This window comes from Leucoraja erinacea, chromosome 19 (genome assembly GCF_028641065.1).
Source record: "Leucoraja erinacea ecotype New England chromosome 19, Leri_hhj_1, whole genome shotgun sequence".
Taxonomy (NCBI): domain Eukaryota; kingdom Metazoa; phylum Chordata; class Chondrichthyes; order Rajiformes; family Rajidae; genus Leucoraja; species Leucoraja erinaceus.
Genome location: NC_073395.1, coordinates 40,047,851 through 40,070,641, shown reverse-complemented (window position 1 = coordinate 40,070,641; position 22,791 = coordinate 40,047,851). Strand labels below are relative to the sequence as shown.

Here is a 22,791-nt window from a genome sequence, read left to right as displayed (position 1 = left end):
CCTACAATTAAAATATCATCCAAACAGGCCATTACAATATGACCCTGAGCTCGAAATAGCCCCAGAACTGGTTTTAACAATTTGGTAAACAATCTAGGAGCTGAGGTTAAACCAAAGGCAGTGCTTTGAATTGCCATTATTGACTCATCCAGCTAAACATCAAATATCTCCTATCATCGCAATGAACAGACACTGAGTAATATGCATCTTTAAGATCTATGCTTGCCATATAACACCCTTTGGAAATCAGCTGTTTAGCAGTAGTAAAAGTTTCCATTTTGAAATGTCTATATTGTACAAAAGGATTAAGGCTCGTCAGGTCCAGGATGATTCTACATCCTCCATCCTTTTTAGACCTAGGAAATATATTTGACACGAATTGGTGGAATTGACAAACCGACTTTTCAATCACCCCTTTACCTGCCTGTACCTCCATATTCTCTTCGTGTGAGAAACTGAGTGTCCGCCTTGGATCATGCTGAGTGGGTGGACACAAATTAGGATAGAATTCAATTTGAAACCCTTCTATACTGCACAGCACAAACGGATCTGTTATCTCCTGCCATTCTTTTAGAAACAAGTGTAACCTACCCCCAACTTGCAAATGTTTCCCACTTAATGTGTTTCTATCAGGAGCAGAACCACCTACCTGCATGGTTACCGGTGGAACTTGTTGCCCCCAGCTCCTCGTGGGAAAGTTCATGTTTGCCCGTGTGCCTGGAGCAGAGCGCCAGCTGCGCATATTCGGGAATAAACGGCTTGTTCCTTCCCCAGCCCCGGTCATTGCACCCCGTCGGTAGGGGAACTGCCTCCGAACCATTTTGCCGCCCATCGGCGCTTTGATTAACCCCACTGTTTTAGCCTCATCATCCAGCTCCTTTACTCGCTTTGCGAGGTCCTCCCCAAACAGCAGATTTGGCAGTTGAACATTGCTGGGCTTGCACAGCGCTGCAAATTTAGGGTGAATGGCACTTTTCCTCAGACAGTTCACTTCAAAATGTGCACTGCACAGAAGGCCTAAGGCATCCTGTTGTGCTTCAGACAGGGGCCCATCGTCCACCGTTCTGGCGAACGCAATAATGCCTGCAGCAAGCAACTTCAGCACCCACTGGAGTTTTACCTCTTGTGCCCGAACACCAATTCCCATTTGGCCCCATATGACATGGTTAACCACCGGTACTTTCAGTAAGCCACAATTAACCAGGGTTTCATATCTCTTAGCGGTATCATCCATTGTCAGCTCTTGGAGCTGATGGGAGAGTAAATAGTTAATCCTTGTGGCTAACTCCTCACCCAATGGCTCCCCTGCCTCTCTGGGGATAGCAAATTTTACTGCCAGATTTGGTATTCCAATCTCATGCCCTTCACCCCTTGGGCTCTGCTCACCCACTGACTCGGCATCAGTGTATCCCTGACCCGTCAAACTCTCCTCCTCCATGAGGGAGCGATTAAGCAGCCCTATTCCAGGCGCTGCGGGCACAGACTCTCCAACAGCCCAGCATGGACACCACTCCTCCTCATGGAGTGTATCCTTTTCGAGCATCCTCTCCATCAGGAGCTCTATTTGGGATAACCATGTAAAAACGGTCTCCCTTTGCGGAGGAGAATCCTCCTGGCTCGATTTCGAGTCTATGGGCCTAGCAGACTTAGAAGTGATGATGCTCAAAGGCAACGTGTCTGCAGTCGCTAGCCCTCCTGCTAACGACGGTACAGGTGAAATAGGTGGGCACCCGCTACCCGCACTCCCGCGGTCTTCCAAGGTTTCACCAGTGGGTCGCTTTGCCTTCACCTTTGAAGCTTTCTGCATGTTGAATTCGACCTGAAAAACAAACCTCTCCACCAGAAAACAACCGCTGGAGGAGCGCTGCTACTCCAAACCGGTCGCTGCGCCATGCGCCTGACGTAATGGCGCGCGTGCGGCTGGACGGAGTCTTCTTCATGTAGTCACTCACGTGACTCCGAAGTAAAATTCCCTCTGTAAACCATTTACCTGTTTCCCTTCTTTATTTATCTTTTCCCTGCCCTCCTCATCATTCATTCTAATAATATTTTTTAGTCGTGTCACTTATTGTCTGATTATGCACCTGTGAATTACCTTGGGATATTTTTTGCTCTTTTCAAAGTGATATTTGTGGTGTTGGAAGACAACCTTCTGAAATGTGCTGTTCCTTTGACTGCCAGTTTTATAATTTAATAAGTTTTATAATTGATACATTTCTCCGTCCTTCAGTAAACTTGCACTTTTCTTTTAAACTTGCATACAGCCCAAATCTAACATGCCTCAGCTTTAGCTTCATTGTCCTTGTTACGAGAGAGAACACTTAATTACTTGATGCTCATTAGTGAAATTTGTGACGAAGTGTGATAGTTAGCCAAAAGATGCAAGGAGTCATTTGCACACAGAGAGATTTTGTAAGTCATTTTACCCATTTAGACGCCTTTAACTGAGTAATAGTAGGGTGAATGTTGCTGTGCAACACTGCATCCTTGCATTCCTTATGAAGGATAATGACCCATGCCAGTTTTAATGAAGTGGGAAGAGTGCCAGTCTTCAGATCTTAATAATAGTCAAAAAAAATTAAATGGATAATCAGTAGGTATTTCAAAAGAGTAAAAGGTTCCTCGGAGACTGTTTTTTGTTGGCAGTATGAATGTTGTTTAATTATCCAGAGAACATTGCAAGCTTGTTTTATGTTTAGAAAAGGATCTCAAGTGAGATGTTAACAACACCTTTCATATTCATTGAAAACATAATGATGTTTTAATGTGTTACAAATAAAGTAAATACAATAACTTGTGTGGTATAATGTGCTTGATATTTCAGGAAGATTTAAAACAAATTCCCATGTGAAATTATTGAAATGAAACTAATAGTCATTTGACAGGAATGTCATTGGATATACATTCATGTGGCACTAGATAAGAGGTTAGATTTTTATAAAAAGGTAATGCATGATTACAAGGGTGAGATGGTGGGTTCTGAGTTTTGTCCACGATGTCTTTAACGCACCCTACTGATCAATGTTATTATTCATCCTTGTCCCTTCATCCAGCAGCTTCTGAGTCAAAACACCACATCTGAAAAGTCCCTTTATTTGAGTTTCACTCTCGTCTCACTTTTGTCTCACTATCAATCCTACAATGTTTTTTGAATTGAGCAGAAATGCTAAAAGTGAAATTGAAGCCTCATGTCAAGATGGTGATTCAATGTCAAGCCAATGAAGGGAACCAATGTTAAGACATTCCAGCTGACAAGAAGGAAGATTATGGAAGAACTGCTCAACCAATAATAAACATGTCTATTGTGTTCACATTCTGATATGTTGATGGTCCTATACATTAGTCATAGAGTCATACAGCGTGGAAATGGGCCCTTCGGCCCATCTTGCCCACGCCGACCAACATGTCCCATCCACACTAGTCCCACCTGCCTGTGTTTAGCTCATATCTCTCTAAATCGTTCCTATCCATTTACCTGTTCAAATGTTTTTTTAAACATTGTGGTAGCCCCTGCTTCAACTACCTCCTCCGGCAGCTCATTCCATATATCTTCTACCCTTTGTATAAAAAAAGGTGCTCCTCAGATTCCTGTTAAATCTTTTCCCCTTCGCCTTAAATCTATGTCCTCTGGTTCTTAATTCCCTTACTTTGGGCAAAAAAAAGTCTGTACATTGAAACAATGACTGTTCCTCTCATGATCTTATACACCCCTCAAGCTTCTGTGCTCTAAGGAACAAAGTTCCAGCTGGCACAACCTCTCCTTATAGCTCAGGCCCAGGCAAAATCCTTGTAAATCCTTGTAAAATGTCGATAAAACAAAGGAAATGGTTGTCGACTTCAGGAGGGCGCAGCCAAAGCATACACCCCATACATCAGTGGCACTACAGTGGAGAGAGTGGAGAGCATAAAATTCCTCGGTGTGCAAATTACAGACAGCCTCACCTGGTCCAGGAACACCACTGGGACCGTCAAACGGGCCCATCAGCGACTGCACTTCCTGAGGAAACTAAAACAGGCCTCACTCCCCACCAACTTCCTCAGGACTTTCTACAGGGGCACGGTGGAGTCTGTACTCATGTACTGCATAAATACGTGGTACTCCACCTGCAACTGCTCGGCCAGGAAGGCTCTGCAGAGGGTAGTGAGAGGAGCAGAGAGGATCATTGGCGTCTCCATACCCTCGGTACAAGAACTGTTCCAGAGCCGCTGTCTAAAAAAAGCTCAGAGAATTGCTAAGGACAAGCTGTACCCCCTCCACATACACCTGGATCTCCTGCCATCAGGCAAGAGATATCGAAGCATCAAAGCCCGGACTACAAGATTGCTAAACAGCTTCCTACCACAGGCTGTGAGGCTGCTAAACAGGCACTCTGTACTCACAGTCACTTGATTCTGCGGCTGGCACAGACACTTTAATAACTGACACTGGCCACTTTAATAACTGGCACTGGCCACTCAAATCAGCTGCCCCGGACATTTTTATGATTGGTTTATTGTATTTTAACGTTGTGTTTTACCTGCTTTTAACTATTTATACTGTTACACCAGGGACTGGATTGTTTTTAGTGTTATTATGTGTGAAATGTTTTAAATTTCATGTGCGATGCTCCGCTATTCCCTGGGAAACGTCTTTTCATTTTGCACTGTACAACTGTTGCTTGCAAGATGACAATAAAGGTTGATTGATTGATTGATTGATTGAAAATCTTCTCTGCACCCGTGTCAGATTAACATGGTTTACTGTACTAGTAAACTTTACTATAACATGGTGACACAATACTCCAAATGTGGCCTCACCAATGCCTTGAGCAACTGTAACATGATCTTCCAACTTCAATGCTCAATACTCTGACTGATGACCGAGACTGAAAGCCTTCTTGACCACCGTATTTATCCGTGACGCCACTTTCAAGGAATAATAATGATGAGATATCATAAGAGTAAGAAAGAGGGAAGAGTGGACTTTGGACCGCTGGGAAATAATGCTGGAGAAGTGATAATGAGGAATAAACAAATGGCGGATGAATTGAATACATTTTTTGCAACAGTCTTCACAGTGGAAGACACCAGCAATGTGCCTGAAATTCAAGAGAGTCAGGGGTGGTAGTTAGTGGAGTAGCTAATACTAGGGAGAAGGAGAGTTAGTGGATAGGGTTTACCTGTATATTCAGAAGGCCTTTAGAATAAGATGATGCACATCAGGCTGTTAAAGATGAGAGCCCATGGTATCAGAGGGAAGATACTAGCATGGATAGCAGTTTGGCTGGATGGCAGAAGGCAAAGTGACTTTTTTCGGGTTGGCTGCCTGTGACCAGTGGAGTTCTGCAGGGGTCACTGTTGGGGCCGCGACTAACCATGTTGTATATCAATGATTTGGATGAGGGAATTGTGGCCAAGTTTGCAGATGATACGAATATAGGTGGAAGAGCAGGTAGTGTGGAGAATGTAAGGACTCTGCAGAAGGACTTGGACAGATTGTGAGAGTGGGCAGATAAGTGGCAGATCGAATACAGTGTAGCAAAGTGTGGAGTCATGCATTTTGGTAGTAGGAATAAAGGTGTGATGGGGAGAGAATCCCCATTTTCTAAAATGGGGAGAGAATCCAGAAATCTGAGGTGCAAAGGGACTTGGGAGTACTGGTGCAGGATTCCCAAAAGGTTAATTTGCAAGTCGAATCGGTAGTAAGGAATACAAATGCAATGCTAGCGTTTGTTTTGTGAGGACCAGAATATAATATCGGTGATGTATTGCTGAGGCTTAATAAGGCGCTGCTCAGAGCACATTTAGAGTATTGTGAGTAGTTTTGGACCCCATATCTAAGGAAGGATGTGCCGGCATTGGAGGATTTTCCCAACGTTTAAGAAACAGCTAGGCAGGTACATGGATAGGACAAGATTGGAGGGATATGAACCAAACACAGGCAGGTGGGACGAGTGTAGCTGGGACATGTTGGTCGGTGTGGGCAAGTTGGGCCGAAGGGCCTGTTTCCACACTGTATCACTCTATGACTCTAACACGAAGTGCTGGAGTAACTCAGCGGGTCAGGCAGCATCTGTGGAGAACATGGATAGGTGACGTTTCACAGAGTGCTGGAGTAACTCGGCAGGTCAGGCAGCATCTGTGGAGAACATGGATAGGTGACATTTCGGGTCGGGACACTTCTTCAGACTGACACGATGTTAACAGATGAGGGGGCGATCTGCAGATGCGTGGAGTAAGTGACAGAGGCGAGAGAAAATAAGGATATAAAAGTGTGAGATTAGGAGAGAGGAATATATATGTGCAGCTTTAAGGGACATCGGTCAGGTAGCATTTGGAGTATTGCATACAGTTTTGGTCACTCCATTACAGGACTGATGTGGAGGTTTTGAGGAAGGTGCAGATATGGTTAACCAGAATAGTTTAAAACCAAGGAACTGCAGATGCTGGTTTACAAAAAAGGACACAAATTGCTGGAGTAACTTAGCGGGACAGGCAGCATCGCTGGAGAGAAGGAATGGGTGATGTTTCGGGTTGCGACTGAAGAGGGTCTTGACCCGAAACGTTACCCAATCCTTCCAGCATTTTCTGTCTACCTAAACAGCATTTATCCACGCAAGCTGGAGGAGCGGGTAAATGCCTTTCAACAGAGTGGGCAGGTGAAGGGGCGTTGGCCAGTGTGGATTTGCTGGTGCTCCAGCAGGTGGTCAAGGCTGGACTTGCGGGTGAAACCCTTGACACACACAACGCACTCAAAGGGTCTCTCTCTGGTGTGTATCCGCTGGTGCTCCCACAGCCCCCGAGCGCTTTTGCTGCAGTGGGAGCAGCCGCTCACCGGCGTGGGCACACCAGTGCTGCCGCAACCCCCACGAGCTGTCAAATGCCTCACCGCAGTACACGCACTGGTGAGATAGGGCATGGGAGGCCATGGCAAATTGCTCTCCACACTCCGGGCTGGGGAAGGGACGGTCGTGATAAAGTTCACTGCTTAATACAGACAACAACACAAAGGGTTAAACGTAAACCATAGCAAGCTTTACACAATTCATCATGACGGGAGCGGCGGCGACTAGTACAGAGAGTATACAATATACTCAGCGCTCCCCGAGCAGCCACTCAAAGATACAGTATTTTACTATTTCTTATATACTCTTAAAGTCAAGTAAATGCCTTAGTCATTCTTCCAAAAACGACAGCCGAGGAGCATTTCCATGAAACAATTGCTGATGTCTGTTTCAGTGACTGTTATCTTATCTTCGGAGGAGCGGTGATCTATGTACGTCAGTTCAGTCAATTGCCGTCTGCAGTCAGGTTATCCCAGGCATATTCTGTTCAGTGGTCATTCCAAGGATTGCAAGTTTTGTTCACATCTACATGAGTCTGCAGTACTTCAATTATCAGTTAACCCCAAACGAGGCACCAGCAGTATTTCAGTTTTCATCTACGCGAGTCAGCAGTATATTTCCTCTATCAGTAGTTTTAAAGGTTCATAAGCTTTAAGCAAGAATACAGAAATGATCAAGTATCCTAGGTACCCTAGTTAATAGCGATTAACTCTTTCGGGCGTGCACCCGCTGGTGGGACAGCAGGTTGACGGAGCGGGTAAAGCCCTTGCCGCACTGGGCGCAGGTGAAGGGGCGTTCGCCGGTGTGGGTGCGCTGGTGCTCCAGCAGGTTGTCGGAGCGGGTGAAGCCCTTGCCGCAGTCGTTGCAGGTGTAGGGCCGCTCCCCGGTGTGCAGGCGCCTGTGCACCTTCAGGTCCGGCAACGACTTGAAGCTTTTTCCGCAGTCGGAGCAGGTGAAGGGCCGCTCACTGTTGTGCACCTGCCGGAGCTGCCATAGCCCTGACAACTCGGCAAAGCTCTTGCCGCAGGTGGAGCAGCCGAAGGGCATCTCGCCCGTGTGCACTCGCCGGTGGATCTTCAGGTCCTGCGCCCTCTTGAAGTCCTTGCCGCAGTTGGAGCAGCCGAAGGAACAGTCGCCGGTGTGCACCTGCTGGTGGAACAGCAACTTGGTGGAGCAGGTAAAGCCCTTGCCGCACTGGGCACAGGTGTAGGGGCGCTTGCCGGTGTGGGTGCGTTGGTGCACCTGCAGGTTGTAGGAGCGGTTGAAGCCCATGCCACAGTCGCTGCAGATGTAGGGCCATTCCCCAGTGTGCTCGTGCCTGTGCAGCTTCAGGTCGTTGGACGACTTGAAGCATTTGCTGCAGTCGGAGCAGGTGAAGGGCCGCTCACTGCTGTGCACCCGCCGGTGCTTCTGCAGCCCCGACAACTGGGCAAAGCTCTTGCCGCAGGTGGAGCAGCCATAGGGCTTCTCGCCCATGTGCACCCGCCGGTGGTTCTTCAGGTCCTGCGCTACCTTAAAGTTCTTGCCGCACTCCGAGCAGTCGAAGGGGCGTTCTCCCGTGTGCACTCGCAGGTGGATCTCCAGGTGGCTCGGGTGCAGACAGGCCTTGCCACATACATCGCACTCATAACGCTTCTGCTTGTTGGGCCCCGTCATGTGGTCCTCCATCGAAGCTCAGCCCGCACACTGAGCAGATGGGGGGGAGCTCATCGGCACTCTGGCCGCCATCAATGGCCGCTCACATCTCCGTCTCTCCATCCACGGCAATGGCTTCTATATCCTGCAGGAGGGGAACACAGAGGGTCAACAAGCTGGCAAACAGGACATTATTAACGCGTGAACATTACTAGTGCTTGAACGGAGAGGGAAGGGAAAGGGGGGGAGGAGGGGGGTGAAGGGGTGAGTGAGGGTGGCTGGGGTCAGGGGTGTGCGGGGAAGTGGTGGAGGGGAGGGGAAGGAAGGGTGGGGGGTCAAGGGATATGGGGGAGGTGGGGATGGGGGAGGGGGATTGAGTGGGGGGTGAGTTGGGGGGGGAGTGTGGGGTGTGAGGGGGGGGGGCGTTAGTGGGGGAGGGGTTAGTGGGGTGGGGTGAGTAGGGTTTGGTGAGTGGAGGAGGCGGCACGAAGCATCCGGGGAACTGCGTTGAGCCGTCCGTCCGCAAGTCCGCCCGTTCTGCGCCGTGACGTCAGCTGCATGCACGGACGGTGCGACAACCGGTGCCCTGACGCCACCCGCCAATCCGAGGGGGACTGCCGGCCCTGCCTCCTGCCATTGCGCACAGTCACGAGGAGGGGGGGGGGGGGGGGGGGTGGGCGGCATGTATCACGGGAAGAAGGTCACACAGTGCTGGAGTCACTCAGCGCGTCACGCAGCGGCTGTGGAGAGAAGGAATGCATGACGTTTCGGTCACGCGCAGGCCGGCTTGCGGGCGGGAGACTTGGCGCGGTGCCTGAATGCTCGACGCCCCCAGGTCGGTGCAGAGCCCTCTCACTCTCCCCTCACCACCCACACATCCCCTCCCCCCCACGCCCTCCTCCTCCCCCCCACGCACCCCCCTCATCCCCCACTCCACTGCCTTCTGTGGCACAGAATTCCACAGATTCACAACTCCCTGTGTAAAAAAGTTTTTCCTCATCTCAGTCCTAAATGGCCTACCCCTTATTCTTAAACTGTGACCCCTGGTTCTGGACTCCCCCAACATCGGGAACATTTTTCCTGTACCTAGCCTGTCGAATTCTCTAAGAATTTTATATGTTTTGATAAGATGCCCTCTCATCCTTCTAAATCCCAGCGAATACAAGCCCAGTCGACCCATTCTTTAATCATGTGACAGTACCGCCATCCCGGGAATTAACCTCGTGAACCTATGCTGTACTCATTCAATAAAAAGAATGTCTTTCCTCAAATTAGGAGACGAAAACAGCACAAAATACTCCAGGTGCAAACTCACCAGGACCCCACACGTCTGCAGTAGGACCTCCTTGCTCCTAAACTCAAATCCTCTTGCAATGAAAGCCAACAAGCCATTAGCTTTCTTCACTGCCTGTTGTACCTGCATGCTTACTTTCAGTGGCTGATGTACAAGGTCTCGTTGCAGCTCCCTTTCTCCTAATATTGGCTCATTACCGTTCAATGTACTGAGATACGGGTGTCAGGGGTTATGGGGAGAAGGCAGGAGAATGGGGTTAGGAGAGATAGAACAGCCATGATTGAATGGCAGAGTAGACTTGATGGGCAGAATGGCTCCCATCACATATGATCTTATACAGGGAGAAACCTTATCTCCGTGCTAGAGTCACTCAAGTCTTGCACTCAACATTATTCCCTTTAACAATACAATACAATACAATACAAATTTATTGTCATTTGAGCCCCAGTGAGACTCAAACGAAATGTTGTTTCCACAGCCATACAAACAAAGACAATGTCCTACAGACATACACACAATTAAATTCACACAAACATCCATCACAGTGAAGCCACTGTGATGGAAGGCAAAGTCTTTTCTCTCCCCTGTTCTCAATTTCTCTCCCGATGTCCAAGCCCCCAGGCGGGTGATGATAAGTCCCACGGCCATTTTAGGCCGCGCGGGGCGATTTACTGCCCTGCTCCCGGTCTGAAAGTACAAGGTTGGAACCCCCACGGGCGATGGTGAGTCCCACGGCCATGAAGCCGTGCCAATGTCCCAAGGCCATGAAGCCGCGCCGGGCAATGTCCCAGTCCACCGGACCTGCGGCTGCGTTGCTGGAGCCTCCGAGCCCCAGGAGTCGAGTCGCAGCAGCGAGTCACCACCGCTCCCCCGCTCCGAGGCCGGCCAGCCCCACGATGGTGAGTAGTCCGCAGCTCCGCAGTCTCCCGAGCCCCCGGGTCGTTCAGGTTGGAGGCTGCTCCACGGTGCTAGGCCCCAACGACAACCGAGACCCGACAGGGAAAAGATCAGGTCTCCCGGACAGGGAGGAGATATTTAAAAGTTTCCCCCGCCCCCGCCCCCCCCCCCCATGTACACATTTAAAAACACTATTAAAAAACACCAAACACTACATTTAACTAGACAAAAAATAAAAAAAGACAGACAGGCTGTAGGGGCCGCTGCAACCCGTATCCGTACACTGCAGACAGATTGTAATCATGTGTTGTCTTTCCGCTGACTGGCTAGCACGCAACAAAAAAGCATTTCACTGTACCTCGGTACACGTGACAATAAACTAAACTCAATCCTCCCATCGCCAGGGGGCGCTGTGGCCGGCTGACTAGAGACACTGCACTGCGGGCCGCTAGGGGGCGTGGCAGATGGAGGACCATAAGCGCTGCTGCACCACGGCCTCCCACCGCCAGTGGGTGCTGCAGTCGGAGGACCAGAGGCACTGCACCACGGCCTCCCGCCAGGACGTGCTGCACTCGGACCAGAGGCACTGCACCACAGCCTCCCGCCACCAGGAGGTGCTGCACTCGGACTAGAGGCGCTGCACCGCGGCATCCCACCGTCAGGTGGTGCTGCACTTGGAGAACCAGAGACGCTGCACTGCGGCCTCCTGCCACCAGAGGGGCTGCACTCGGACGGGAGGCACTGCACCATGGCCTACCGCTGCCAGGTTAACGCTGCAGTCGCAGGATCAGAGACGCTGCCAGCTACCCCGGCCTCCCGCCACCAGGTGGGCGCTACAGTTGGAGGACCAGAGGGTATCCAGACCTCCTTCCTTCCCTCCCTCACTCGCCGCAGGACAACCCTCGGGAAGGGAGGGGGGAACTTGGCTAAGAGAGAGAAGCGTCCTCGTCCTGTCAGCACCCTGTACAACTGCAGTAGGATCTCACATGACTGGAGACCAGGTTCCCCCCCACTGATGGCAGCGCAGGTTCCGCTACACCCGGGCCAACGTCACAAAGAATGGATTTCATCGTGGATGCTGCACCACCCATCAAATAGTCAAGCTGGCCAAAACATTGAAGACAGTTTTGAAAAGGGTCACCAGGCGGCTTTCATAGTGGTGGACCTCACCACCGCTTATGAAACAGTGTGGCACCAGGGCCTGATCCTGAAGCTCCTCCACACCATTCCTGACAGTCATTTAGTGCACTTCCTTTCCAACATCCTTGCCAACCATTGTTTTGTACTCAAGACAAGCGACGGACAATCTAGCCGACTGCGACACCTAAGAAACGGAGTCCCCCAAGGCTCGGTTCTGGCTCCCATGCTCTTCAATCTCTTTATCTGCCATCACACATGACCTCATGCCAGTATGGATATGCAGATGACCTGGCCCTACTGCACTCGGACAGGAGTTGGTCAAATATGGAGGATGTGCTCTCAGCGGATATGGAACTTGTCGCGGGCTACCTTAAGACCTGGAGACTAAAACTGAGTGTTGCAAAAACCACAACGGCCTTTCACCTGAACAACAAGGAAGCTCAACGCCAGCTAACCGTCACCCTCAATGGGTTACCCCTACCATATAACCCATTTCCCACATACCTTGGGGTGAAACTAGATCAGCAGCTGACCGACAAGCAACTCCTTGAAGCTCTCCAGGCTAAAAACTTGGCACGGGACAACTTCCTGCGTTGCTTGGCTGGATCGACATGAGGCGCCAGGACATTTACTCTCCGAACCAGTGCTCCTGCACTCATGTACAGCGCCGCTGAGTATGCCGCCCCAGCATGATGCAGCAGTGCTTATACTAGCAAGTTAGACACCATCCTCAACGACACCACGCGGATCATCACCGGCTACCTACGCCCTATTCAGCCGGATCTTCTGCCGGTGCTCACAGGTATCGCACCCGCCAAGCTTCACAGAGAGTACTTCACCCACAGGCTGGTGTGCAAGGCCCCCTCGGACACCAAACATCCTTTGCGCCACCTCACCCCGGACTCACAGCAATTTGGACCTCGACGCCTGTCATCTCGCCGCCCCTTCTCCCGTCACGTAGCGGCCCTCTGTGGCTCCGGTTTCAACACACTAGGAGAATGGAGAACCAGCTGGGAATAGACTTCACGACCTCCTCAATTCACTGTTGCACTGAACACCACAGTCCCACCCAGCTCAGACCTGCCCCGCAAAGAGTGGGTCACCCTGAACCGGCTCTGTACAGAGGTCGGCCGGTTCAACGCCAACATGCATCGCTGGGGGCTGCGTCCATCAGCAGCCTGCGTGTGTGGAGCAGACCAGCAAACAGCGCAGCAGCGTCATTTTCGACTCCGCTCCCCCTGGTGGAGATGTAGACCTCATGGCAACAGCACCAGAAGCCCTGGATGACCCGGGAGGTCCAGCGGCTGTTGAAAGAGAGGAACACCGCTTTTAGGTCTGGCGATAGGGCTTTATATAGCACGGCCCGAGCTAACCTGAAGAGAGGCATCAGAGAGGCCAAATCAAATTACAGGAGGAAGATAGAGGACCACCTGGACAGTAATAACAGCAGGCAGGTGTGGCAGGGGATCCAGTATCTCACCAACTATAAGACCAACCTTGGAGCTGTTGAAGGTGACGCCTCGCTGGCAGAGGAGCTGAACCACTTCTTTGCTCGCTTTGAAGTGGAGCCACCCGAGACAGCCACATCACAGCACATGGTCCACAGCAGCCTACCCCTCAAGATAGAGGAGCATGAGGTGAGGCGCACTCTGCGGGCCATCAATCCAAGGAAGGCCACTGGTCCGGACGGCGTATCTGGACGCGTGTTGAAGGACTGCGCAGACCAGCTGGCTGGAGTCCTTACAAGGATTTTTAACCAGTCTCTGGCCCAGTCCACTGTCCCACCCTGTCTGAAGTCCTCCACCATAGTCCCCTTGCCCAAAAAAAACAACATCTCCAGCCTCAACGACTACCGGCCAGTCGCACTCACACCAGTGGTGATGAAGTGTTTTGAAAAACTGGTCCGGGGTCATATCACATCACTTCTGCCCCGAAGCTTTGACCCCCACCAGTTTGCGTACAGAGCGAATAGATCCACAGAGGACGCTGTAGCCACAGCTCTCCATGCTGCACTGTCTCACCTGGAGCAGCGGGGGAGCTACGTGCGGATGCTCTTTGTGGACTACAGCTCTGCTTTTAATACTATCCTTCCCCATAAACTGGTGGACAAACTGGGGGACTTGGGACTTCCACACTCCACCTGTACGTGGATAAATAGCTTCCTGTCGGGTCGAAGCCAGAGAGTCAGAGTGGGCCATCACACATCTACGGCCCTCAGCCTCAGTACCGGCTCTCCACAGGGCTGCGTACTGAGCCCCCTGCTCTACACCATCTACACACATGACTGCACCCCCGCCCACCACAGCAACACCATTGTCAAATTTGCGGATGACACTACAGTGGTGGGACTCATCTCCGGGGGGGACGAGTACGCCTACCGGGATGAGGTGGAGCAGCTGACAGTGTGGTGCGAAGAAAATAACCTGCTCCTCAACACCTCAAAGACGAAGGAGGTAATAATAGACTTCAGGAAAAAAACAAAACGGACATGGTACCACTGACCATCAGAGGGGACTGTGTAGAGAGGGTGGCGGATTTCCGCTTCCTGGGAATCCACATTGAGGAGGACCTGACGTGGAGCGTGAACACCACTGCGCTGCTGAAAAAGGTCCAGCAGAGACTGCACTTCCTGAGGGTGCTCAGGAAGAACAACATCACTCAGAGGCTGCTGCTGTCCTTTTATCGGTGCTCCATTGAGAGCATACCAACATACTGTGTATGCGTGTGGTACACCAGCTGCACAGCGGCTCAGAGGAAAGCGCTCCAGAGGGCCATTGACAACGCCCAGAGGATTGTCGGCTGCCCTCTCCTTACCTTGGAGGACCTACACAGTTCCCGCTGCACCAAAAAACCCCAGAATATAATAAAGGACATCTCCCACCCCGGACACTCCCTGTTTGAACTGTTGCCGTCAGGCAGACGGTACAGATCCACAAGGACAAGGACAAATACACTAAAAAACAGTTTTTACCCCACTGCTATAAAAGCACTAAATGTAGCCGCCAAGGAACGCAGGGGCGATACAGACTAAGGGACTGTGGTAACGGTGAAATCGACAGAAGGATGGAGGGTTGGGTGTGTATGCGTGCTTTGTCTGTGATATTTATTTATTTGCTTATCTTTATTATTTTACCGTGGATGTTTCGTTAGCTTTAGAAATGTTTGAATGCTGCACTGACTGGCTGACATTTTAAATTTCGTTGTACATGGCCCATGTTACAATGACAATAAAGAAACTATTCTATTCTATTCTACATTGACGTGGCTGCAGGGCCTGGAGGGCGTTACAAAACTTCTGCTGCCTCAAACTCAAGCAGAAGACAAAGGACCTGGTACCACCACCTCCCTGCTTCCGAGCAATCAGTGCTGCATCCCTGCCGCAGGTGACCGCGTCCTATAGGTCGAGTCATAGCCCCGTCCCTCGGACAGACAGCAGCCTCCACCAATCGGAGCCACCCATCCTGCTTTAGCAATGGTTGCCCGCCCCCGCAGCTCCACACCACGTGGGGGGGAGGGGAAACAAACACAGAATCTGCAGAGGTTGCAAATCTGATAAAACCTCAAGGAGGGCCATGTAGGTCAAACAGTATCGCTGATTTGTCTGGCTTCGCTGCTTATGACCTGATCCATAATCAATGTCAGGTTTTTAAGACCACCACCACCTCGTGCATGCGGGCAGCCATGTTGTTTTTAGTTTTAACTTACAATTCAGAGCCTACAGTGCTCATCTCGATGGTCTCTGTATGTATGCAAATTAAAGTACTTGTTATGATATATAATGTCTCTGTATCATAAGTACTTTGTACATGGTGTCAGAGGTGGGATTTCGGTTTGACTTTGGCTGTTATTTACAAGACTTTTCATAGTCTCAGACATGACTGCAGGTTTCACAAAACCTGACCCACTCGTTTTCAATAGCAGAATCGGACAGCGGTGGCGTACCTTTGAGCGACAGTATGATTTGTTCATTGCTGCAACTTCTCATGACAAGCCTGCAGTGGTCCGTGCAAGCTTGCTCCTTCTACTCGCAGGAGATGAAGCTTGTGAACGAGCACAACAGTGTGTGTATGCTGATGCAATAACTCATCAACCTGCCGATGGTGGGGCACCGATCGTGGCCCCGGCTGAGTTGCCGGACGACCCGGTCTCAAGAGAAAGTTTAGACAGTTGTGGTGACCCTCAAGCTAATCCACTCATCGAATGTGTGAACATTTTCTCAAGATACTAGAATGAGAACAAAACTATTAAATCTTTTGTTTGTGCTATCAAGAAGGCTGCAGGAACTTGCAGATTTGGCAATATCAAAGATGAATTTATTAGAGATTTATTAGGTTGGTATGTGGTCTTTTTAATGACAAGCTGAGAAGGAAGCTTGTCCGCGATCCTGCAATAGCTCTGGATAGAGCTATCGCAGTCTGTGAGACTTGTGAGCTGTCGATTCGTAATGCCCAAACGCTCACTCAGGCACAGCATTCTAGTATAGTTGATAGCGTGCTAGCTCCGTTTACTCTCAATTGAAAAGGCTTATCCACATCAACTCTGTCTCCCTCTCATAATTTTAAAGACCTCTATCAAGTCCCCCCTTAACCTTCTGCGCTCCAAAGAATAAATACCTATCTTGTTCAACCTTTCTCTGTAAATTAGGTGCTGAAACCCAGGCAACATTCTAGTAAATCTCCTCTGTACTCTGTCTATTTTGTTGACATCTTTCCTATAATTTGGCGCCCAAAATTGTACACCATACTCCAGAATTTGCCTCACCAATGCCTTGTACAATTTTAACAATACATCCCAACTTCTATACTCAATGCTCTGATTTATAAAGGCCAGCACACCAAGAGCTTTCTTTACCACCATATCTACATGAGATTCCACCTTCAGGGAATTATGCACAGTTATTCCTAGATCCCTCTGTTCAACTGCATTCCGCAATTCGGTACCATTTACCATGTACGTCCTATTTTGATTTGTCCTGCCAAGATGTAGCACCTCACACTTATCAGCATTAAACTCCATCTGCCATCTTTCAGCCCACTCTTCCAAATGGCCTAAATCTCTCTGTAGACTTTGAAAATCTACTTCATGATCCACAACACCACCTATCTTAATATCATCTGCATACTTACTAATCCAATTTACCACACCATAACCCAGATCATTGATATATATGACAAACAACAGTGGACCCAACACAGATCCCTGAGGCACCCCACTAGTCACCGGCCTCCAACCTGACACAGTTATCCACCATTACTCTCTGGTATCTCCCATTCAGCCACTGTTGAATCCATCTTGCTACACTATTAATACCCAACAATTGAACCTTCTTAACCAACCTTCCATGTGGAACCTTGTCAAAGACCTTACTGAAGTCCATATAGACAACATCCACCACTTTACCCTCAACAATTTCCCTAGTAACTACTTCAAAACATTCAAGAAGATTAGTCAAACATGATCTTCCAGACAAATCCATGTTGACTGTTCCTAATCAGACCCTGTTTATCCAGTAACAGTAAACAATAAAGTTATTGAGTTGAAAATCGACAATGAAGCGAAATGCAATGTTTTGTCTCAGGAACAGTTCAATCATCTATGGAATGCAGAGCGATTAACATCCAGCAATGTTGCTCTTCTCGCATCCGGGGGAAGCGAGGTTAATACGGTCGGTATTGTGAAGCTGCAGTGCCACCAAGGGGATCAACCGTACAGATTGCGAATCCATGTTGTCGACCGCAATGTTATTCCACTTTTAGGCGATGATTGCTGCAAAGATATGGGGCTGGTTACCTTCAGCAAGGCTGTGCATCAACTAACACCAGTTCTGGTTTCTACACAGAGTATTCTCATGGATTACCACAATCTTTTCACTAAAGAACCTGGCAAGCTACCAAAAACTTACTCTATGTCCTTAGACCCGGAGGTGCGTCCTGTGGTTCGTCCTGCTCAGCGTGTACCTATTGCCATGAGAGACTAGGTCAAAGCCAAACTGGACAGGATGGTGGCATTGGGAGTTATCAAGCCCGTCAGAAACCACAGACTGGGTGTCCTCAATAGTGGCTGCTACAAAGAAGAATAAACAGGAGATTCGTATATGTATTAATCCGAGGGACCTGAACATCACACTCAAAAGGCCCCATCACCCCATGCGCACCATGGAGGAGGTAGCTGCCCACATGGGTAAGCCAACGGTATTCTCTGTATTAGATACCAAGAGCTCCTTCAGGCAGATTCCCCTAGATCATGCATCATCTATGCATACCACCTTCAGCACTGCTTTCTGCCGCTACAGATTTTTGCGCATGCCGTTTGGCATCAGTTCAGCCAGTGAGGTGTTTCAGCGCTCCATGGAGCAACCATTTAACGGATACCCTTGTGCTATCATCGTGGACGATATCATTGTTAGTGGCAAAGACATGGAACAACATGAAGTCAACTTGAAGAAGGTACTCGAGCGTGCCAGGGAAGTGAACTTTAAACTGAATCCCCAAAAATGTCAGTTCCGTGTTAAACAGGTGAGCTATGTGGGGCATATTTTCACGGTTGATGGTCTCAAGGCGGATTCCTCTAAGACTGGGGCTATTAGTGAAATGTCCACACCCACTGATGTTGCAGGCCTGCAGAGATTTCTGGGCATGGTTAATTAACTTTAATTAGTTCCCGACTTTGCCGAAATCTCGGCTCCTTTGAGGCAACTTACTCACAAGGATACTGCCTGGACACGGCACGAACAGCAGCAACATGCTTTTGACACTCTAAAATGTTAGATGTCGTGCCCACCTACCCTGGCTTATTATGATGTCAATAAACCTTTGACCTGTGATGCATCCCAGTATGGCCTCGGTGCAGCATGTCTGCAGGATGAACAGCCTGTTGCTTATGCCTCCAGGACGATGACAGACACGGAGACGAGGTATGCTCAGATCGAGAAGGAATTACTGGCAGTGGTCTTTGCATGTGTCAAATTCAACAATTACATTTTTGGCAAGGCTGTTACCGTAGAGACCGACCACCAACCTTTGGTTACCATTTTAAACAAGCCTATGCATGCTGCTCCGGTGCGGCTGCAAAGAATGATGCTGCAGCTCCAGAAGTAAGTTATCTCTAACTTACAAGCAGGGTAGCACATGTATCTGGCAGACACATTATCCCGTGCTCCCAGGAGGTTGAGCGCCCAACACTCATCAGAAATAGACATGTTTAACATCATGGCAATTGATTTCACTCATACTTCACATCTGGATACTTTGGTGGTTCGCACAGCAGAAGATGCCACCCTGCAGATGCTCGCCTCAGTCATCAATCACGGATGGCTTGGCAATCAGCATTCGCTTCCGCTTGCTGTTCGGCCTTACCTTTCTGTCCGAGACGAACTGGCCATTGAAGGTGGGTTTATCAAAAAGGGTCACAAGGCAGTGACCCCGGCTTCACTCCAACAGAAGTACTTTGATGCCGTACACAGAGGTCATCCTGGCTCTGAAGCTACGGTGCAACGAGCAAAGAGCATGTTTTTTCTGGCCTGCCATTTCAGATTATATATTCCAGTGGGTGCTGTCCTGCACTGTGTGCAACAGCATGGCTCCACATCAACAGAAAGAGACCATTTTGCCACACACTGTTCACGGCTTGCCATGGTCTATGGTAGCTACTGACATTTATGACTGGTGTGGCAACCAATACTTGGTCCTGGTTGACTCTTACTCCAGGTGGTTTGAGATCGATCTGCTCCCCACAGCTTCTGCTGCGGCAGTCGTCAAGAAACCTGCGAGGCAGTTTTCGGTCCATGGGTACCTCAAACCTTCATGTCTGACAATGGTGGCCAATTCACAAGTCAGCGTTTCAAGGACTTTGCAAAGGAATGGGATTTTAAGCACATCACCAGCAGTCTGGAGTACCAGCAGTCTGGAGTACCCCCAGTCAAACAGGCTGGCTGAGCGAGCTGTCCGCAGTGCAAAGTAGCAGGGTCCTGACATGTTTTTGGATCTTCTCAATCTCCGCAACATTCCACATGATCCCGCAGTTCGCCGGCACAGCGACTTATGTCCAGACAGACCAGGGCTACTCTTCCTGCCTTGAAGCAGCTGCTCCAGCCAAAATCTGTGAGCGTCTGCAGCGTAAAAAACTGACGTAGAAGACATACTACGACTGTTCTAATTGTCCTCTCCAACCATTGTTGGAGGACCAGGTGGTCCATCTCCAAAACCAGCACGGTCAAGGAGGTGTGTCCGGAACCAAGGTCTTATTTGATTCAATCAGGCGGAGGTCTATACAGATGAAACCGATGACATATTCTGCCAGTGAATGAGCCGGTGCCATTGAGGCAGGTTCAATATGATTATACAGATGACCCAGATGATGTGTTATAGACAGAGGATGGAAACGACTATCTGAATGAGGGACATTTGACAGCAGACAGTGAGCAGTTCCGGGATCAAAACTTTGTTTCTGCACCTGCAAAAGGACTGCCAATGGGGCTGGTGCTGATGATGAAGATCCCTGTAAATCCTGTTGACAAATCCTCTGTGAAACCTGTTCAAGAAGGAACTGCGGATGCTGGAAAATTGAAGGTACACAAAAATGCTGGAGAAACTCAGCGGGTGCAGCAGCATCTATGGAGCGAAGGAGATAGGTAACGTTTCAGGCCAAAACCCTTCTTCAGACTGATAGGGGGTGGCGGGGAGTAGGAAGGAAAAAGGGAGGAAGAGGAGGAGGAGGAGCCCGAGGGCTGGGGGATGGGAGGAGACAGCTCGAGGGCTAAGGAAGGGGAGGAGACATCGAGGGCTAACAAAATTGGGAGAATTCAATGTTCATGCCCACCGGATGCAGGCTCCCCAAGCGGAATATGAGGTGCTGTTCCTCCAATTTCCGGTGTTGCTCATTCTGGCAATGGAGGAGACCCAGGGCAGAGAGGTCGGATTGGGAATGGGAGGGGGAGTTGAAGTGCTGAGCCACCGGGAGGTCAGTTAGGTTCTTGCGGATCGAGCGGAGGTGTTCGGCGAAATGATCGCCCAACCTCCGCTTAGTCTCACCGATGTAGATCAGCTGACATCTAGAGCACCAGATGCAGTAGATGAGGTTGGAGGAGATACAGGTGAACCTCTGTGTCGCACCTGGAACGATAGTGAAACCTGTGCTGGTTGAGTCATCGCCTGCTAAGAAACTCCCGATGGAGGCCACGCCTGTGGCGACATCTCCTGTGAGGGGCACGGCTGAAGGCCTGTACCGTACACGTGCAGGACGGGTCAGCAAGCCTGTGGCTAGATACGGGGATTATGTCTAGATGCAGATCTTGGACGTTAATTAACAATAACCAACGTTACTTATATTAGTTGCAGTAAATCCTCCACTGTTTTACTGTAGATGATAGTTCATTTTATAGCTTTATATACATATTACTCCTGCATGCTTTATGTTTGCCCTTTGGGCAAAAGCCCAAGAAGGGGGATGTAGATCACAGTATTGCTGATTTGATCCGTGTCTGGTTTTGCTGCTGATGACCTGATCCATATTCCAAACCACCACCACCTGCTGCAATGTTGTTTTTAGTTTTAATTTACGATATGGAGCCTACAGTACTCATCTCGATGGTCGCTGTATGTATACAAATTAAACTACTTGTTATGATATATAATGACTCTGTATCATAAGTACTTTGCACAGGCCAGACTACAAAATCCTGCAGTAACTCAGCAGGACGGGCAGCATCTCTGGAGAGAAGGAATGGGTGACGTTTCGAGGTTGAGACGCTTCCTCAGACTGAGAGTCACAGGAGAAATATAGGTGGTAATGTGGAGTGAAAAGCTTTTACATAGAAACATAGACTATAGATGCAGCAGTAGGCCATTCAGCCCTTCGAGCCTGCACCGCCATTCAATGTGATCATGGCTGATCATCCACAATCAGTACCCCGTTCCTGCTTTCTCCCCATTTCCCTTGATTCCGTTAGCCCTAAAGGATAAAACTAAATCTTTTTTGAAAACATCCAGTGAATTGGCCTCCATTGCCTTCTGAGGCAGAGAATTCCACAGATTCGCAACTCTCTGGGTGAAAATGTTTTTCCTCATCTCAGTCCTAAAAGACCTACCCCTTATTCTTAAACTGTGGCACCTGGTTCTGGACTCCCCCAGCATGGGAAACAGGTTTCCTTCATCTACCCTGTCCAATCCCTTAATAATTTTATATGTTTCTATAAGATGCCCTCTATTCCTTCTAAATTCCAGTGAATACAAGCCCAGTCGACCCATTCTTTCTTCGTATCTTCCCATCCCGGGAATTAACCTGGTGAACCTACGCTGCACCCACTCAATAGCAAGAATGTCCTTCCTCAAATGAGATATATGGACTTGTCGACCCATTCTATCATCGTAACTTGAATACTGGCGATAATTCCAGAGAGTGGTGAGTCTGTGGAATTCTCTGCCTCTGTGGAGCGGTGGACGCAGGTTCTCTGGATGCTTTCAAGAGAGAGCTAGATAGGGCTCTTAAAGATAGCAGAGTCAGGGGATATGGGGAGAAGGCAGGGACGGGGTACTGATTGGGGATGATCAGCCATGATCACATTGAATGGCGGTGCTGGCTCGAAGGGCCCGAATGGCCTAGTCCTGCACCTATTGTCTATTGTCTACTCCAAATGTAAACTGCATTTCCCCCTCCACACCTATCCCAAGGTGGATCCCCCCACCCGCATCCATTTTGCACCCATTTTCCGGCCCGTACACCTATTTGGGGCCTGATTTCGCTCCCCGCGCCCACTGCAGGGTGCATTTTCCCCCGTGCATTGCATTTCTCCTCGTGCACCAGTCTCGGGCTGCATCTCGCCGTCCCCGCCGTGCCCGCCGCGCTGTGCGACTCACTGTTCCAGGTGCATCCCGGCCGCCATCTTGCCGCCCGGTTGTCAAGAAGGTTGCCAGTACTGGCAGGGACGTCACTGAAGTCTACGCGGGCGCCGCCATCTTTCTTCCTGGCAGACCCCGACATGTGTGCAGGCCCCGTCTTACCACG

General features: G+C 49.5%; 2 protein-coding genes across 2 annotated transcripts in view; both read right to left on the bottom strand.

The window, feature by feature from the left end:
* The window catches only part of LOC129706039 (uncharacterized), an 18,563-nt gene extending 11,143 nt beyond the window's left edge, over positions 1 to 7,420 (bottom strand). The window contains exons 1-4 of the mRNA XM_055649986.1: positions 7,386 to 7,420; positions 6,774 to 6,966; positions 650 to 1,819; positions 421 to 478 (exon numbers count right to left, since the gene is read on the bottom strand). Of these exons, the coding sequence (XP_055505961.1) occupies positions 421 to 478; positions 650 to 1,819; positions 6,774 to 6,966; positions 7,386 to 7,420 (1,456 nt within the window). The remainder of the gene's footprint in view (positions 1 to 420; positions 479 to 649; positions 1,820 to 6,773; positions 6,967 to 7,385) is intronic.
* LOC129706517 (zinc finger protein 530-like) lies at positions 3,161 to 22,791 on the bottom strand. The gene is made up of 2 exons (XM_055650875.1): positions 22,644 to 22,791; positions 3,161 to 8,604 (listed from the first exon to the last, which is right to left on the bottom strand). The coding sequence occupies exon 2, from the start codon at positions 8,490 to 8,492 to the stop codon at positions 7,530 to 7,532; it is 963 nt and encodes a 320-aa protein (XP_055506850.1). The 5' UTR covers positions 8,493 to 8,604; positions 22,644 to 22,791; the 3' UTR covers positions 3,161 to 7,529.

Excerpts from the sequence above, each read along its gene's own strand:
- LOC129706517 (XM_055650875.1), bottom strand. The coding sequence starts at position 8,492 with ATGGAGGACCACATGACGGGGCCCAACAAGCAGAAGCGTTATGAGTGC.